The sequence below is a fragment of the Lepidochelys kempii genome, chromosome 1 (genome assembly GCF_965140285.1).
Source record: "Lepidochelys kempii isolate rLepKem1 chromosome 1, rLepKem1.hap1, whole genome shotgun sequence".
NCBI lineage: Eukaryota > Metazoa > Chordata > Testudines > Cheloniidae > Lepidochelys > Lepidochelys kempii.
Window position 1 is genome coordinate 242038466 of NC_136380.1, and position 19856 is coordinate 242058321.

A 19856-nucleotide genomic window follows, 5' to 3' on the forward strand; every position below is an offset into this window, starting at 1 on the left:
TTGCTTCATCAGCAATGGACTATGACTATGGCAGTAAATCCACTTTTCTCCTCTTCATAAGGATAATCCCTTTTTACTGCTGTCTTTGTTGTATTAATGATCCAATACGTTAAATTCGCTATACCAGTGTGTGTCTTATACCTGCTGCTGATACTATGTGATTGTTTTGTGGAAAACATTGGTTTTCCTTCACCTTATGAATTTTCATTTGAATTACTTGAATGTTTCTTTTATTTTAGGAGAAAACTGATGTGGAAGGAACACTCTTTGTTTACACAAGGTGAGAATGTTGTATTTTAATGTCTGAACATAAAATCTATGGAAGTAGAAAAGCCTGCTAAAAAGAATCCTTAAGTAACCACTCTAAATCCTGTCTTATTACATGGTGAAAAAGAATAACTTAAGTTAGTTTGAAATTGTCAGAGACAATGCAGGGAAGGGATCATTGAAAAGGAGAACGTCACTTTGTACGTGTTCATGTGGATAAGGTTTGGAAATGTAATTTAGATCTCAGTGCTGATGAATCTGATAAATCTTGACAATGTTCTATTTAAAGTAGGATGTAACATTTGTCTGTAACAAGGTTGCAGAACAAAAAAGCCAAATGGCAGAGTAAATAATAGTACTCATCAAGGTTAAGGAAATGTCAGGACTTAATACAATTGTAATTGGTTCCTGGCTTAGGGGAAAGTTCATGCATTTTCCTTACATTTCGTTCGGTATCAAATTACTTACAGTGTGGTTATCATGCATGTTTCACCCCAGGTGTTTAAGATATTCTCAGTGGCTCTCTTTTCTAACGGCTCTGGATGTTTGTTTTAATTTCATGGTTCAGTTTTATATTACATTTGTTGTTTTCTAGCTCTTCACCTCTTAATTGAAGGCAGGGTTGTTTGGGGAGGTGGGGAATAATTTAATGGATTTTAAGGCCAGAAGGGACCATTAGATCATCTAGTCTCATCTTTTGTATCACACAGGTATGTTGCAAAGCCTTCTCTATCATCTGTGTGCTGGGCTTCCAGGGGGTTGCATCATGATTTGCCTGCTGTTGATGTGACGAGCAGAAGATCAGGCAGCTAGCAGACATAGGGTTGCAGCTGTTAGGCTTGGGTAGTCAAACAGGTAAGTGGATTTCCTCCCTCTGTTTTTTTTCTCTTGAGGATCCAGCTAAGAGAATGACGGGGACTGAGGAGGCAGGAGGCCCCCCTGATTGAGTCAGGAAGAGAGGGATATGGAGGTGACAAACAGCATGTGAGGCCAGGTGTACAGTGGACCCAACCTTCTACTAGGGAGTATGGGAGTTTACGTTGATCTCTAGGCTCCTTCCTACCCAGCAGTAGAAGTCAGTACCAGCACCTCCTCACACCCACTCTTCTATTGATCTGTGTAGAGAAGAACAAGAATGGATGAAGTAAGAGATGCTGTTGTATCTGCCACGGCTGGAGGAAGGAACTGGCTCCTGCTTCTGCTGCTTATGGCAGAGTCTGGCAGATCAAAGGTGCCTTGCCCACTCTGAATCAGGAATATGATTCTCTTGTACACTGGACCTGAATTTTGGAGCTGTCTGCAACTAGCCTCCAGCTTCTAGTCTCTCCACCACTCCAGTTCCTTTTCTGAGTCCTGAGAAGAAGGAAGTTGAGGAAGGATATTCACTTACCTGTTGCAGTGTCTCAGTCTAGTAGCTGCAGTCTTTTCTGCTCAGTTCCCCCTATATTCTTAATCACAGCACTAAGAGTTAACCCTTTCCCAGCCCTTGCCTTTAAGTAGGAAATAAAGGCACAGGCTGGAAAGTAGAATGAAGACATTCAATTACATAATTAAACTGAAAAATACATGGTTAAAAAAAGAGTTTAATAAAATAAAGAGCTTTACAAAAATGAAAAGCGATAGACTAAAACTATAATCTTTATTTTGAAAGACTACTTCGAGGAAATGTTTCTACCCTAAGGGCTGGTCTTCACTACCGGGAGATGGATGCTGCTGCAATTGATGCAGCAAGGGTCAATTTAGTGGGTCCAGTGAAGACGGCAGAGAGCTTTCCAGTCGACCCTGGTACTCCAGCACTCCAAGAATAGTAAGGGAAGTTGACCGGAGAGCGTCTCCTGTCGATGCAGCTCAGTGAAGGCATCAGGATAAGTCGACCTAAGCTACATCAACTCCAGCTACGTTATTCACGTAGCTGAAGTAGCATGACTTAGGTCAACTTACCCCGGTAGTGAAGACAAGCCCTAAGTGTCAAATATCTGCTTCCTGCTGGGGATGATGCTAAAACACTCAGAGATATACAAGTCTGGCTATTACCATGAAGTATTCTTTCTGTCACTCCCTTCCCTAGTTTCCTTCTCTTTGATAAGAGAATACATGATTTTATTTTCAATGGATCCTTGGCTTTTAGCAGTTCTGAGCAGAAAATGCCAAGTACACCAGCGTACACAGCACAATTTAATGTGGTTTGGCATTGTCCAGTCTCATACCCCTATCTAATTATGTTCTCTAGTTTTATTCATTTAGAGCATTGTTTTCCCGGGTAATAATATTTGGCTCTTCTACATAGGGCTTCTTCTTTTTAGATCACTTTACAAACAATAACTAAATAGTCCCCTTCACATTTTAGTGTCAGTTGATGTTGAAAAGGCTTATAAAGTTTAGGTCTTATCACAATAAAAATCATCTGTTCGTATCTGTTGGAAACTGGGTTGGGTACAACTGAGGAATTCCTTTCTGCAGATGATGTAGTAACAAATCCATTCTCACCGTTATTTTGGAAATGTGAAAATGTCTAGCATTACAGTTAAATAAACTGGTTTATTTATCACCTGCTCCTCTTTGTGAACTGTGAAAAATATCTTTACACTAAGTGTCAAACATGAGACCTGCTAGGGATAACATTAAAAGACTCAGAGAAATACAATTCTGGCTATTACCATCAAGTATTCTTTCTATCACTTCCACCCTTTGTTTCTTTTTCTGTTGCCTCCCTTCCTGTAATGCAGGTTCCTGTGCTTTGGAGTTAATGAAGACACCCGCTGGTGATTACTGTACTTGGCACTTATCCCAAACATTTAGTCAGTGTCTTGTCCATCACTGTCAAACTCAGTTCCAAAGTAACATCTCCTATTAGCATTGGAAGTAGTGTGGGATTTCTGCTCTTATGTCACTTAGGGAGTTTTGAAAATCTGGAGTGACTTGAATAATTCATTATCTTTGTGTATTAAAGAAAAAAGTAAAAATTTTAATTAATTTTGTCCCACAACTGTCTCTCCAATATCCATTTTCTGCTGCAGTGGGAAGGTGTAGACCTGTTCTGATTCTTGGATACTATAACACCAATGCTCTGAGGACAATTTTACGTTAGTAAGTTATCGCCGGTTCCTAAAGTTGTAGGCCTTAGAACTTGCTGTAACTTGCATGCACAAATAGTTAGGATTATGACTAGAGGCTTTGAGACTCAAACTATAGCACCTCAGATGCTGCAGACTGTTTAAAAAAACAATCATAGTGGCCACAGTTATCTATGTCATTTTTCATACAGAGCTTAGGGGTTTGAAGAAAGCAAAAGGATTTCACAAAGGAACCAAAAATTCTGTCAGGCTCCAAGACTGTTGTTCAGTTTCCTCCCTGGCAACATAGTTAGATTTTATATAACTGCTTCTATTGAAATAATAATTTTGGAGCACTGTCTGACAAAGAAGGGGTACTCATATTTTTCCTTAACTTGCTATGATTTCTGCTTGGTAATTTACAGATCAGCTTCTCCCAGGCATGGCTTCACCATTATGAACAGGCTGAGCATGGAAAATCGCACAGAACCCATCACTAAAGACCTAGATTTCCAGCTGCAGGACCCTTTTCTGCTTTACAGAAATGCCAGATGTGAGTCTCTTTCTTCTATCCATTGGGTAAAGTGTTTGAGAAATAAACTCTTCCTTACAAAATTTGCCTCTTTAAAGCATTCCAATGACTGCTAGTGCATTTAGTCTATGGCTTTCGAGCTGACATTGACTTGTTCAGGAATTGCAACCCGGAGAGGCAAATTTCGATATTTGACATGCCAAATCAAGGGAGGATTAGCTCTTTGTATCAAAGTGCCTTTCTTCTTGAGAAAGTAGTTAAACATAGTTAAGCCATTAATTTGTCTCTTAGCTGACAAATGGTAGACTTTATGTGCTAAAATACAGTGTAATATAGATATATGTAGAAATCTTGTTATGCAGTATGTTTTTTTGAGTATGTCTGACTTGGTGTTTGGAAGACTTCCTTTAAGGGGAATCCACTCAAGATGGGGTGGTATAGCTGATCTCTGATTTCATTGTGTGTGCCGCACAACACTGGAAAAACACTGCCAATTCAAAACCCTGCCTTCTGGTTTGGCTACAGCTCCCTACCCTTTTAGCAAACTAGTGGATGTTATTGACTGTTGCTCGAAGGAAGGAAGGAAGGTTTGTCCATCTGTTTTTGGTTGACCAGCTCATTCCATGCCTAGGATTTGCAGATATTAGCAGTATATAAGGTTCAGTCTTTCCTGGGGTTATAGGAGCCATTTGACTGTCACAGACAAGGGCCAAGAGCTCCCTGAAGCTCTCAGGAGCTAGTTTGCCCAAGAGGCCATTTCAAACTGTAGCAAAGCAAAGCTTGCCTGCAGGAGCCCGTGGTTCAGAAAATGAAGGCTTATGTCTCTGCACTCATGCAGGAGATCTGTACCCTGGCACAGGCTTGTCTTCAGGTCCTAAACTTGAAAACAGTTTGTATGGAATCCTCTGAACCTGCCTTTGTGACCATCTGAAATCTAGAAGTGTTCCAGTTGGATGTGATAGAACTGGAAGATATGTCATAGTATATCTCACCTGCAGCACATTGGGGTATATGCATCATAGAGACTATCTATTCCCAAATATGATTTGAAGCAGGAAAATGCAGCAAGAAAGAATTCAGTGGCTCTGACTCACTGTGTGGTAGAAATGATTGTGGAAAAGTGAGAACATCATGAATAGTCAATAAATCCTCTACCTTTTGAAAGTATCTGAAAAGCTGAAAAAGAGGTGAATGGTGGTCCTTGAAATTTCCCAGAGAAACTGAAAGTAAATCCAGAGGACATCATCAGGCTGCCCCACACCTCTACTTGTAGCCATTGGTAAGATTTTAGATCGGTAAGTAAGGTAGGGACTAGTTATCACTCCAGTTGGTGGATTTTTAAGTTTCTTACCTATATACATGCAAAGTATTTTCCTTATGTTATGTATATATATATAACTTTGTAAAAATTGCCAGTGGGGTTTTTTGTGTGTATATGCTTAAAACTTACTTTTTGTTGTTAGATTTAAAAATTGAGAATAAGATCTAGCCATTTGTACTAACCTGGTGTCTCTTTACAGCAGTGAGAAACAATAATTAAGGATAGTGAGAAACAGTCTATTGTAATGGTGTAAAACACACTAACATAGAGGGAACAAGAAGACAGCCCTGAGCACTGTATTACAGACAAAATGGGGATTATTTGATGGTAGCATAATTCATTAAATTTTCTTCTCAAAACGTAAACTATATATTGCCCGCAAGATGTGCCAGTATTTTAGAACGTCAAGATCATAATAGCACCTCCTCCAACTCTGGCTGTTGAAGCACACTTCTTACAGTTGGGTCAGTGCTCAAGCTATTTGTGTCTATTTCTAGACCTGAAGTAAGTCTCCCTTCTAGATCCCCCTGCGTAGCTCATTGGTCTGCCTAGTTGGGATTCTTGTTTTGGCCACAAGGCAGCTCTGGGCTGCTGATCTTTGTGATGGATTTTTTATTGGTTTTGTTTGTTTGTGTGTTTTCATGAAAAAACAGACAGTGAAAAGTACAAAAAAGTAAATGAATTAACTTGTATATGTTTCCAAATACCACACATTTCATGAGATCTCCATTAGAATTCTGGAATTATTCAGTTTTACAACTTGTCAAACATCCAGTACAAATCCAGACAATACTATATAGTTATAACATATTACTGTGGGAGTAACAGTAATAAAATAGGAGAAGACATAAATGAATAAGGAAAGGAGGGGACTGGGGTGGGAGGCGGGGAAAAAGAGAAGGGATTAGGTGGAATGAAGGTCTAGCATTCTATGACTATTGGAAAAACACGTTACTAACTAACCTCCAGAAAATAAGCGCAGTCTGCAGTGCTTTCCTGCATTTCAGTGCAGCCTGAAGGGCAATGCACTGAATGCAGACAAAAAGTGTTCCTATAATCGCTTGTGTCATGTACTGGGGAATGCAGGAAAAGAGGCATAGCAGCAGACTCTCCCAGACCCATATGTGGTTAGAAAGAAACCTTATCTCCTTCTCAGCTATATACACATAGATGGGAAACTAGACTGCAGGATACACAGGATGGATTCCAACGCAAATCATCTGAAGAATAATAACTGTTGGGAAGCATAGTATTATAGTTACTTATTTATATTATTTATAGTACCGTAGCACCTAGAGGCTCCATTGTACTAGTAGTTGTACAGGTGTACAGTAGGAAACAGTACCTGACATAAAGAGTTTACAATCTAAATTTAAAGATCAGATGCAACATGTATGTTTAACAAACATGTTAAGAGGATGGGAGAGAAAGGACAGGGAAGCAGTGACACAAATGTGTTTTTGCATAAATTAGCTATGCTCATGAATTGGCAATATATGGTTACCCAGAGGAAAATGAAGATCCCAAAATTCTTCTTTCCAATTAGGGATCCCTTACCCATGAGAGCCAATGCCTTCTGGCAACCATAGCACTTCGTCTTAGCTTATGCTTCCCTCTGGTGAGGGTAAGATAGAGAAAGCATCAAGATCCTCATCCAGTGTACTTCTGGTATTGTAAAAGTTCCTTCCACCTTCCCTTCTGGGGAGACTTATTTTCTCAAGGCCAGCTACTCCACCAGAACCTGAAATCACCTGTGTTGGTCACTTGGCTTGAGTGGTTGACTGCATAAAAGGAGTCATAGGTTTACTGTGTTGTAAGTCCATAAGCAGGCTACTTCCAATGCTTATTACTGTCAAATATGTTCCAGGTGCAGGGATATTTGAGTCCTGGTTGTTCTATTGCTCTTTCCCCCCAACCCCCTCCAAAATAGTCTAGTAAAAGTTTGAGCACTCACTCTGAGTGCAAACTGCAACTCTTTGTGCTTTATTGGGGGCAAAATAATTCCTCTGTTGGACTCCCCTAGAAACAGTCACAATCTTAAGATAGTGGACAAATTCAAGCCCTCTGCGATCTGAGCTCCTTAGCTTTCTGGGACCTAAGGCTAGTTGTGAACATCCCATGGATTTTCACCTGTCCTCCCCACAGTATCAGGCCTCTGAGGCCAGTGTCCATGTGACTTCTCGCCCTTAAGACTTATCTTCCTAGTGTCCATTTGCTCAATTAGGAGTGTTATGGAACTTCCTGTAGGTAATTTAGTCTTTTACCAAGCCAAAGAGATGATCAAACAAGTCCCTCCTTTCCTGAGGTTTTTTCCTTTGTGAAACTTGCTCATGTTGTGTTACTTACTTCCCTTAGACCCTTTGTAAAGGATGAATACTAGAAGCCGCCTCGTATTGTAGATGTGAGAGGCCTTTTGGGTCTACTTAAAAGAGTATGGGAAATCAGTAGTCAGACCATTTATTTGTCTATGGAGAGAGGTAATAAAACTTAAAAGCCTTTCTCATCTGTCAGAGGCCCATGTGACCAATAAGGTTCCTTTCTAGGAGTTGAAGCCCACTCTGTTAGGGCAGAAAAAGGTGTGTGCCTCTTCTCTGGAGTTCTGCAGAGATATGACCTGAACATCTCTTCACCTTTTTGTAAACATCTCATTGTTGTGGCAGTAATCTGGAAATGCCTTCTTGACAGGTGGTGTTGCTTGCCTAGGTCTGATGGGTCAATGTATCTCAGTCCTCTCATCATATGTCTTGCCTTTGAAGTGACCAGTTGACTGAACTAACTTACAGAGCATAGGAGAAATGCAATTTACTTGCTAATTTGACTATTCCTACTCTTCTTTAGGTCCAGAGTCTACCCTGAGATTGCTTGACTAAAGTGTGAGGAACTCTGGTCCTTTTCTTCCTTATCTGTTTTAGATACTTTGTTTTTTAAAAATATATTGATTGTAGCAATCTTAAAAATATTTTTTCACTAGTTAACTCATCCTCACAACATTACTATGGATTTCCAGCTCAAGCAGTACTGTAGATCTTTTTCATCACATATTTTTTTGTTTCTAGTATTTTCACTAAGTTGAGGTTTTGGGGTGTCCCCTATGAACTGGAATTTTCAATCAGAACTAGCTCCTTTTTAGGGATTAGTATTATAATTTTTTTTATTTATTTCCTGTCTCCATCTGCTTGGTAGAGGGACATGCAATAATAGCTACTTGCCCACTGAGGGCTGGGAGCAAAATTAGTGGATACTTTAAGTAAATTACCTTTATTCTAGCCTTTCATTAAATTGTCTTAGTCTTTAATTATTTGCTGTATTTATCTTCCTGTTATATATGATTTAAATCATACATTTTCCTCTACATTTAACAGTTCAGCAGTATGATTGCTTTTCTTTATAAGAAAACTAGCAGTTGATATTTGTAAAAGTTTATTCTAAGTGTAAATTTCAGAAATAGCTGAAAGCGAACAGTATGATTGAGAGACTGAATAAATCCTGTCAAATTGCAGCATTCTATTGAATGATCACTGAAAACCAGTTTGATTTCAATGCAGATGAATATCTGTAGCTCAGTGTATCATGTAATCTGAAATGAATGCACTCAGCAGCAAGAGATTGTATTACTGTGCTGGATAAGTCTAACGTACTTGTTGCATTATATTTATCCTTTAGAAGGACTGTACTTGTAGCCAATATACAATAACAATAGAAAAAGTTTTCAAAAATTATATTCAATGATGCTAAAGTTTATGAAGATTTACAGTATAATTAAAATGTTTCTTTCTTATTGTAGTTTGGCAGTTTTCATATTGTTTTGTATCCTTTTGTTTTGCCTTTGTAACATGAAGTTGAGATAGTGCCTAAAAGCATTGATGCAAACACCTACAATCCAATCCTAAGGCTCTTCAGGCGGCCTTTGGGTGCCAAGGCAATGAACATTTGCACTAATCCACTGTTTCTCTGAAAAGTTTGTCTGTGTCTATTAAAGCCAGGTTGGAACTAGGGCTGTTAATTTAGATGCCAGGAGTGGAGGTAGAAGCTCAACAAATCCAGTCATTATGAATACTGCCAGTAGAAGTTTCTCTGTCTCGATACCTCATGACACAGGGATTGGGATGCCACAATCAGTATTTTCAACATTGTTGAAATTGTGTACACTTGCTGCAATTGTTTCAAAAACTCCCTTTGCTTTTGTAACAGCAAAATAGCCACATCCGTCAGGTCAGTCCGGGCGCCCCCTGGAGTCACGCCTTCATGGTGCTCAACATAGAGCCCTGCCAACCTGCCATCCCCTCATTTCCTTCTTACCATCAGTGATGGTAGGCTGAAACTTCCTGTAGCTTTTGCTTTAGCAAGCGTGTTCAACTCCAGTTGTTTGTATATAGTTAGTTTATCTTAGTAGTTAGTAGTTACTAGTCAGTATTTAGTGATCAGAGTTGTTTGGGGTCTTTACCCCCCCTTTCAGCTCCCTGGAGCCATGGTCTGCCATGGTCCCCAGGGTTTAAAAACTGTGTAGTCTGCACAGAGTGCGTGCCAAAGAGCAATCCACACTCCTCGTATTTACGGTGCCTATGGGAGGGTCACCAAAAGGATCGCTGTAAGATCTGCTGCGAGTTCTGCCCTAGAAAGGGAGCAGCGGCTTAAAATGATCCTCATGGAGGCAGCTCTACGTCCCCATTTGGACCCAGTTCCTAACACTTCCTCGTCTACGCGGAGCGCCCTGGCGTCGTCATCAAGTTCGGTGCCGAGAAAGGACTCATCCCGGGACTCTTAGCATGATACCTCCTGAGGCCCAGCAGAGAGCAGGCGCTGGTCTCACTTGTCGGTGCCTCAGAAGAAAAAGAAGCCAGACAGTCAGTCACCTCTGGCTAAATCTTAAGAAGCGAGACCCCAGGCAAGCCACAGCTCGGAATCCTCCATTAGGGCCTCGTCGACTCCTGCCCAGACGAGGCAGTTGAGTCGGAGCCCCCCACATTCACTGGTAACTTTCGAAGTTGCTCGGGATCTGCTGCACCTTACAGTGCCATTCTTGCACCCTAGGAGGGAGGAACCTCCGGCACTGGCGATCCCACCCACCCCCAGGTGCAGTCAGGAGGGAAACCAGCAGTGATGTCCAGGCATTCCCTCACGCCATGTCCTTCGGCACTGGCCCACTCAGACAGAGGGCCTAGTCGCTCCCCAAGCTCTCGACGCTTGAGGCACCGAAGCTCGGCTCTTCCGTGGTCTTCGGTTTCGGAGACCTCGGAGTCAGAGTCTGAGTCCTACCGCTGTATATTGGAGGAGCCAACGATCAAGGTCAAGGCGAGACTCGCGAGAGCCCCAGCTATGGCCACCACAGTGGCTATTCTAGACCCCCTGGGCCTTTCACCAAAGCCAGGGAGGGATCCAAGGGCACTACTCCTCAGCGTCTTCGGTGGCCTCAGTCACATTTGTCCCGCTGTCAACCATGCAGCTCACCTCGGCGCTTGCCCACATGCCAGTGCCATTGGCTGTGGCATAACCACTTGCACCAGCCTCAGCCACGGCGACTCTTTCAACCTCGGTGGCGACAGCAACCTCAGCATCACCTGCTGCGCCAGCGCCAACAGCGTTTTTGGCATCGATGATGACTTCGGCACCCACAGCGGCACAGACAACGGCCCCACCACCTTCATTGGCTCAGGCAGCTGGTTCGGCACTGGCTCCACCGGTGGTACCATCAGTGCCCATACCAACGCCAAGTTCAGCGTTGACAGCCCCAGTGCTGACATTCCACTGAGAGTCTCAGGGCCCCTTTGGAGTTGATGACAGGGAGCATCTGCTGTTTATAGGGGCTTCCTCCTAGTCGTCTCCGGATGAGGCATTGGCAGGCACAGCCATAGCCCTGGTGCTTGAGGGCAGCAGGGTGCTACAACAGTTGCTGCAAAGGGCTCAGGGTCTGGGCATTAAGGCTGAGGTGGTGATCGAGGAGGCTGATCCCATGGTGGATATCCTCGCCCCCTCAGGACCTTCTCGTGTTGCCCTACCACTCATTAAGACTATTGTGGATACCACCAAGCCCTGTGGCAGACCCCAGGTTCCTTGCCACCCACTGCCAAGCACAACGAGAGGCGTTATTTCATACCCTCCAAGGAGTACGAACATTTGTACTCCCACCCACCTCCCGACTCTCTTGTCATGGAGGCTGCTAATCAGCGTGAGTCGCAGAGTTTCCAGGGGCCCTACCCTAGAAACAGGGAGGCTAAACGACTCGACCTTGTTGGGAGAAAGGTCTACTCTACAGGGGGTCTTCAGCTCCATATTTCGAACCAGCAGGCCATCATCAGCAGGTGCTCTTATAATACCTGTGCGGCAATGGCCAAATTTGCAGAGCTCCTCCCTTCAGACTTCTGACCCAAATTCTTGGCCTTGGTGGAGGAGGGAAAGCTCATCTCTCAGGCTTCCCTCCAGGCTGCTTTGGACGGTGCTGATGCCGCCTCTAGGGTCATGGTTACTGGGGTGGCCATGAAAAGGGGCTTCTGACTCCAAGTCTCGGGGCTCCCTTATGAGGTCCAACAGACCATTCAGGACTTCCCATTTGAGGGTGTGACTCTTTTTTTTTTTTTTCTCTGATAAGACAGACAAGAGGCTGCATAGCCTGAAAGACTCACGAGCCACCCTCAGGTCTTTGGGCCTACACACTCCTGCCACACAGTGAAAACACTTTAGGCCACAACGTCCTCAGAGGTTCTGTCAGCAGAACCTGCCAGGACGGTTCTCTGAGGAGGAGCAGGAAAAGACAACACCCATCCTCAGGCCAGGGCTCTGGCCAACCCAAACCACCTTCCGGCCCCAAACTGGCCTTTTGAAGCTGTGGTCGAGGACGGCGCACCAGAACAAAAAAACTGGATCTACCTCGCCTTACCTTTTCCTCCCGACTGTCCCCTTTCTACTGTGTATGGTCCCGTATCACTTTGGACCACTGGGTGCACCTCACAGTAGAGAGGGGATACTCCATCCAATTCTGTGCTCTTCCACCCTCCCTCTTCAGGGACCCTTCTCATGAGCAGCTCCTTATTGAGGAGGTGCAGTAGCTCTTGTCTCTAGGGGCAGTGGAGGAGGTTCCTCAGGAGCACTGGGATGAGGGCTTTTATTCCCGGTATTTCCTAATGCCGAAAGCCAAAAGCGACCTCAGGCCTATCTTGGACCTGTGAGAACTCAACAAGTTTGTGAAGAAACTCAGGTTCTGCATGGTCTCCTTGGCCTCCATCATCCCCTCACTGGATCCAGCAGACTACTATGCCGCCCACGACTTGAAGGACACATATTTTCATATAGCAATCACTCAGCCCCACAGGAAGTACCTCAGGTTTGTAGTCACCAGTACCCACTACCAATTTACCGTCCTTCCGTTCAGCCTGCCAGCAGCACCTTGAGTCTTTACCAAATGCATGCAGTCGTTGCCGCGTTCTTGCGCAGGCACCAGGTACAGGTGTTTCCGTACCTCGACGACTGGCTGATCGGGGCTGCTCCAGGACCCAAGTGGAAGCTCAGGTCAGATTCACCTTCGACAACCTGGGTCTCCTTCTAAATGAAGCAAAATTGACTCTGTCCCCGGTCCAGAGGATAGAGTTTATAGGGGCAGTACTGGACTTGACTGAAGCCGGGGCATACCTGCCAGAAGCAAGGTTTCAGGCCCTAACCAATATCATTCGAGGTCTCAGACAGTTTCCCACCACCACAGCAGGAAACTGCCTGAATCTTCTCAGACACATGGCTGCCTGTACCTTTGTGGTACAGTATGTCAGACTCAGGCTTCGACCTCTTCAGCCGTGGCTCATGTCCGTGTATCACCCAGCCTGGGACAGCTTGGACCAGGATCGTGACCCTGCCTCGCCTGGTGCTCGACTCCCTCCTGTGGTGACTTGACACCCAGGAGGTATGCTCAGGGGTCCCCTTCACCACTCCACAGCCGTCTATTTCGCCAGTGACGGACGCATCAGACTTGGGCTGGGGAGCATATCTGGGAGACCGCAGGACTCAAGGCTCTGGTCTCAGGTGGACTTGGTCTCCACACCCATGTCAGAGAGCTCAGAGCGGTGTGCCTACCATGCCAGACCTTCCGGCCATACTTAATGGGACAAATGTGTATCAGTCATGACAGACAATACAACAGCAGTGTTCTATATCAACAAACAGAGGGATGTACTTTCCTCTCCCCTGTGCCAGGAAGCCCTCATGGTGTGGGACTTGAACATTCAATACACCTGCAAGCGTTGTATCTCCCTGGGGTACAGAACAAGCTGGCGGACCACCTCCGCAGGTTGTTTCACAGCCACGAGTGGTCCCTTTGCCCGGATGTCTCAGTTTCAATCTTCCAGAGGTGGGACTTCCCCAGATAGACCTATTCACCACGCGACACAACAGGAAGTGCCAGCAGTTCTGCTCCTTCCAAAATCACAGCCTGGGCTCCAAAGCGGATGCGTTCCTCCTACATTGGAGAGGTTGTCTCCTATACGCCTTTCTGCCCATATCACTCATTCACAAGGTACTCCTCAAGATCCGGCAAGAACGAGCTCAGGTCATATTGATAGCACCAGCCTGGTCCCATCAGTGCTGGTACACATCTCTCCTAGACATGTCCATGGAAGCCCCAATCACCCTGTCGTTCTTCCTGGATCTTCTGACACAAGATCGCAGTCGTCTTCAACATCCGAACCTCAAGTCGCTTCACCTGATGGCGTTGAAGCTCCATGGTTGAACTCGTTGGAGCTTTGCTGTTCAGATCATGTTAGAGAGGTCCTCCTTGGCAGCAGAAAACCCTCTACGAGAGCCACATACCTTGCCAAGTGGGAGAGATTTTCAATGTGGTTGGCACAGTGCCATTTGTCACTGATGCTAGCCTCAGTGCCGTTTATTCTGTACTGCTTCCTTCATCTGAAGCAGGAGGAGCTCTCGTTGTCATCAATAAGAGTGCACTTAGCCGCCATATCAGCCTTCCATCTGGGCACAGAGGGCCGCTCTGTGCTTCTTATCCCTATGGTCAGCCGGTTTTTAAAAGGGCTCGACAGGCTATACCCTAACGTCCGTCAGCCTATCTCTGCCTGGGACCTCAACCTTGTCCTTTCTAGGCTCATGGGACCATCCCCTTTGAACCATTAGCGACATGCTCCCTGCTCTACCTCTCTTACAAGGTGGCATTCCTGGTAGCGATAACCTCGGCCAGGAAGGTGTCTTGAGCTCAGGGCCCTACCATCAGAGCCTCCCTACACCGTGTTCTATAAGGACAACATTCAGCTCAGGCCTCATCCTGCTTTCCTCCTGAAGGTTGTGTTGCAGTTTCACATCAACCAGGACATTTTTCTCCAGGTGTTCTACCCTAAGCCACATTCCAGCAGCAGTGGGCAGAGGCTCCACTCTCTGGATGTCCACAGGCGCTAACCTTTTACATCAAGAGAACAAAACCGTTCAGAAAATGGGTCCAGTTATTCATGTCAGTGGCGGACAGAATGAAAGGTCAGCCTGTGTCATCCCAACACATCTCGTCATGGGTAGCGTCCTGTATCCATGAGTGCTACAACCTGGCAGGTGTTCCTGCACCTCCAATCACTACACACTCCACCAGGACGCAGGCTTCATCAACAGCGTTCCTGGCCCAGGTTCCCACTCAGGAAATCTTCAGGGCAGCGATGTGGTCCTCCATCCATACTTCCGCTTCGCACTAAGCGATTACCCAGCAGGCCAGACACGATGCGGCCTTCAGATGAGCAGTGCTCCAATCAGTGGAAGACTCTGATCCTACCACCTATACTTGGGCTTGTGATTGGAATCAACATGAACAAGCACTCGAAGAAGAAAAAACGGTTACTCAAACTGTTGTTCTTCGAGATGTGTTATTCATGTCCATTCCAATACCCACCCTCCTTCCCCTCTGTCGAAGTAGCAGGCAAGAAGGAACTGAGGCAGGGGTGGGTCTGTAGGACTCTATATTGAGCGCCATGAATGCGCGACTCCAGGGGGCGCCTGGACCGACCCGACAGATGCGGTTATCGGGAAAATCTTCCGGCTACCATGCACATGCACGCGCGCACACACCTGATTGGAGTGGACATGAACAACACATCTCGAAGAATAACAGTTACGACAATGTGAGTAATCTTTCTTTGTTGGGTTTTTTTTGTGGTTTTTTTTTTTTTGATAGGTGGATTTCAAAAGGTTTATTTGGTCACTGTACCTGAACTGACAATTTAGTAGTGATCTTAGCAGCTCTTGTGATGTCTTTCTCATCTTTCATCATCCTTAAATTTCAAAACTTCTTAGCTTTCCTGAATGAATGGTCATTTTAGCATTGGGACTTAATCACTGGCTTCATTTAGGTAAGTGTTAAGCTGAGACTCCTGTTTTCAGGCTAAGCTTTGTTCTGTTGTTACCTCATCCTCCCAGTATCCTAAATTCTGTTTCTCTGCCTCATATCGCTTGTGTCCATCCTGTAACCTAGGCTGTCAGCTTCCTGGGATGTGGACAGTTTTCTTTGTTTCTTCAGTGAATATGTAACTATTGTCTTGGTTGTGTCATCTGTAGGGACTGAACCTGGGACTTATAGATCTGCAAGCATGAGTGTGTACTGCAGATCTCCTTAGATCTGGGGCAGTGGCAGACTCATAAACGTGGTACAGCCAATAGAAAGGGAGAAAGACCCAAACTCTGCTAGCACGAATTATGTTTAATATGGTGGGTCACTGACCAGTGTTTCCCTCTATTTTTTCCCACCCACGTGCGGAATGAATTTTGTTATGTGCACCAATATGGAGGTGATGTATGAGAGGTTTGGAGTGTGGGAGGGGGCTCAGGATTGGGGTGCAGGCTCTGGGGCGGGGCCAGGGATGGGGGGTTCAGTGCTGGGGCAGAGGGTTGGGGTGCAGTCTCTGGGGTGGAGTCGGGGATGAGGGGCTCAGGGTTGGGTGCAGGGGATGAGGGTTCCAGCTGGGGGTGTGGGCTCTGGGATGGGGCCAGGGATGAGGGGTTTGGGGTGCAGGAGGGTGCTCTGGGGCTACAGTAGGGAGAGAGGACTCCCTCCAGCTCTCTCTCCCCACAGCAGCACCTGGGCTGGAGGGGGAGAGGCACCTCTCCCTGCCACAGCAACTCCGGGGCTGGGGCCACAGGATAGGAGCCCCTCCTGCAGCAGGTTCAGGCTCGGGGAGGGGCTCCATGACAGGGCCAGGGCTGGGTTTGGGCCGGGTAGGGGTGCCCCAGCTGTAGCAGATCTGGGTGCCCCGGGCTGTGGCAGAATTGGGGCCAGGGGAGGGGCACCACAGCAGGTGCGGGCCGGGCTTGTGTTCGGAACGCCCCTCCCTGAGCCGCGGCAGGGTGGGGGCCGGGCTAGGTCGGGGGAGGGGCTCCCCTCCCCCTGGCTGTGGCAGGTCCCTGGGCAGGTTCCCTGTGTATCTGTGCAACACTAAATAGGCTGCCGCAGAGCTTACAGGGAACTTAGGCACTGACCCTAATTAGGATTCCTAGGTGCAACTATAATATAAATAATTGGCTTTACAGACCCTGACAGATCATCTTTTAAACAGTACAGTAAATATCTCTTGCAACTAAATTTCATTTGCAATTACAGGTAGTTCAACTCAGAACTGAGGAACTTCTTGTCCTGCCTGTCCTCAAATTTTGCAGATTTACACTCAGTTGATGTTTTGGCAGATGTCCAAAGAAGTAACCTAAAATGTCTTTACTTTTTTAGTCTTCATTCTTTGCCTCAGGAAGGGAGCTTTCTCAAAGGCCATACTCAGTGGGCAAGTGATTGCAGGGTCTTTGGACAAGATTATACTTCTTGTTAAATTGGATTTTACTATGCTTGTGCCTGGATGACCTTAAGCTAGAACCCATCTCTGTTGGGAGAACTCATTTTAGAGTCTGCTAGAATGGAGTTCATTTCAGTGCACCTTTTTAATTTAATGGAATTCTGGTTAACAATAATTTACTCAATTGTTTTCATTGTGAGAGAGATTTAATTGGGGATCGGTCCTGCTTTGAGCAGGGGATTGGACTAGATGACCTCCTGAGGTCCCTTCCAACCCTGATATTCTATGATTCTATGAAATTGACATTTTTAGACCTTCTGCCCTTGACCTATTGAGGCTGAATTCCTTTTGTAGAAGTATCAGTGTTAAAGTGGAGAGGAGTATCAGCACAGTTGTCGGTCCTGGGAAAGTTCTCCTGGTTATGCTACTGGACTAAATAAGCCTTTCTGAAGTATACATTTAACTAGTAGGGACGGGTGTGGATTTTTGATATAACTACATTACACATCAAATCTCACATTTTGAATTTGTAGTTTGTTTAAATGAAAAATGGGTCCATGTTCAATCAGAAAACTTCTAATTTTTAAAAAATCTGTTTTTTAGGCACAGAAGCAACATTTTCTTTGTATCCCTGTAACTTAAAAGGAAGACAATTTGTTGTGGGGATAGTTTGGATTTTAAAAGTATTCTGACCCAATGTGCTGTGTCTGTGTAGTTCCATCAAAGAAGACACCTTTATGGCTGCAAACCCCTTTTAAAATATTCATAAATATTTTGTGTGTATGCAATAATATTGTTCTAAAGTGAGAATGGTGAAACTATGTCAGTTCAGGTCACTGAACACAGAGGGCTTGCCCACACGAGTGGACTTTTTAATGTCGATTGATTCCCAGTTAACTCAAGATAGATAATGTGTTTGTAAAGTCACTCCACAATAGTTTGTTCCAGAATACAAATGTTTGCGGTTGAACCTAAGCTGTGTCCGAGAGAGACGTCTTTGCTACAAAAACAGTTTCAAATTCCACCTATCTAGAGGATCTGCAATTTTTTCTTCATTCTACAATATACTGTCTTTTTTTAAAAAATGCTTGTTTTCCATTCTTAAAATACAGCAATCACAGCTTGTACGCCAATGATAATCTTGCCTCCCACTAAACAAGAACAGCAGCAGAGGCAGATATTGACCCCCTCCTTCACTTCAAGGTATTGACCCTCCTTCCTTCACTTCACAGCTTATCTAAGACCATTTAAATGCTATGATTACTAAGCATAGACATTTTCTTCTTTTTATTTTTTGTTAAAAAGGGAAAATAAATTAAATGGGAAGAAAATAGTTTGGTAATAATAAGATTGCACTGTTAAAAGCAGGTAAGGATTAGGTTAAAGTCTCTCTCTCGATCAGAATTTGATTCCCTAAATTGGCTAAAAAAAGCAATCGCTATTAATGCTCTATTCCCCCATCCTCATTCCCCTCTTGTATTCTACTCCCCTTAATGGATGAATCAAGTGTAAGAGACAGGAAAAAAACCACTTGAGTAAGATCAAATGGGAGAATAAGTAAGGATAGAAATGGGTGGGGGGTAATTAAGTTATATTTTATTAGAGTTCTGTGAAACTCACCCCTATTTATTTTTTTAAAGATAGCAAAAATCCCAAATGCTTACCTGTAATTGTTATACCAGGAGTTTTATGGCTAGTTGGAACTGTAGGACTCTGTCTGGCGATTAATTGTGAACAGATGCATTGCTGTGCAAGCTCCTCAAGACAAATATGCAGGATCAGGCCTTTATTAGGAAATAGGAATAGCTCACTACCTACTGTCTCAGTCAGGTTGCATTATATAGAATATGAATGTAAGACACAATCCCTCTCTCTTTGAAGTCTATAGCAAAAATGTAACTGATTTCAGTGGGAGTAGAATCCCACTGTGAAATGTCAGGTCCGAAGAGAACAGGATCATTCACTGCCAGGAAAATAAGCATGTGGTATATACATCAGTAACGATAATTTAATGAGTAAATAAGGAAAAAGCGGAGTGGGAAAACATTCATAGTTGGTCATATTTTCCCCCTTCCTCATAGAGGGCATTGAACAGACCTGTTCTGTTAAACACTGTTTTAAAGTATTTTGGATTTTGCTTTTAATTAATGTGGGTAGGAAATGTAATTTCAGAATTGTAGGATCTAAATCACAAAGGAGATGAATCTTTAAAAAACAGAACAAAGAGCAGCAGCACACACATGCTTTACTCAGGTTTCAGAGTAGCAGCCGTGTTAGTCTGTATTCGCAAAAAGAAAAAGGAGTACTTGCGGCACCTTAGAGACTAACAAATTTATTTGAGCATAAGCTTTCGTGAGCTACAGCTCACTTCATCGGATGCATTCAGTGAAAGCTTATGCTCAAATAAATTTGTTAGTCTGTAAGGTGCCAGAGATACTCCTTTTCTTTATGCTTTACTCAGTGTTTTCAGAAGTGATTTTTCCAATTGGTTGTAACTTTATTTTTGTTGTTAATGGTTCCCTTAAATCAAAGTGTATGCTCAATGAGGGCTGTATATATGCCAATTCTTGTAGCCCTGTTTGAAAACAGGTTAAAAAATTACAACGGGGAAAAATATTTTCCCCCATGATTCAACACAATTACAGGGATTTTGTTCAAACTCTTTTAAAAAAAAACCTTTCTGCACAGTCTGATCTGAGCATGAAAATCTTCAACTGAAAAGGTGAACATTTTATGAAGTCCTGTAGATGTGAAAATGGATTTGTTATGGTAACAGTTTTGCAACCTTACCTATAGTGGGTAAAGCTGTCATTTTCAAGTATCCCTATTGCCTGATAAAGATGGTAATCCACAAGAAAAAGAAATGCCTCTCTGCTAACGTGAATTTTCAACTATGTGGAATAATGGACTTGATTTGAAAGTCAGTGAAA

General features: G+C 44.1%; 2 protein-coding genes across 5 annotated transcripts in view; one reads left to right on the top strand and one right to left on the bottom strand.

The window, feature by feature from the left end:
• The window catches only part of CACNA1C (calcium voltage-gated channel subunit alpha1 C), a 704641-nt gene that overhangs the window by 683564 nt on the left and 1221 nt on the right, over positions 1-19856 (bottom strand). The gene's annotated exons all lie outside the window — the stretch shown is intronic.
• DCP1B (decapping mRNA 1B) overlaps positions 1-19856 on the top strand; it is a 63951-nt gene that overhangs the window by 3793 nt on the left and 40302 nt on the right. For 2 of the 4 annotated variants that reach the window (XM_073320100.1, XM_073320109.2), the window contains exons 2-4: positions 240-280; positions 978-1122; positions 3746-3873. In XM_073320100.1, the coding sequence (XP_073176201.1) occupies positions 3777-3873 (97 nt within the window). In that variant the 5' untranslated portion in view covers positions 240-280; positions 978-1122; positions 3746-3776. The remainder of the gene's footprint in view (positions 1-239; positions 281-977; positions 1123-3745; positions 3874-19856) is intronic. The other 2 variants (XM_073320082.1, XM_073320091.2) reach the window with 1 other exon arrangement.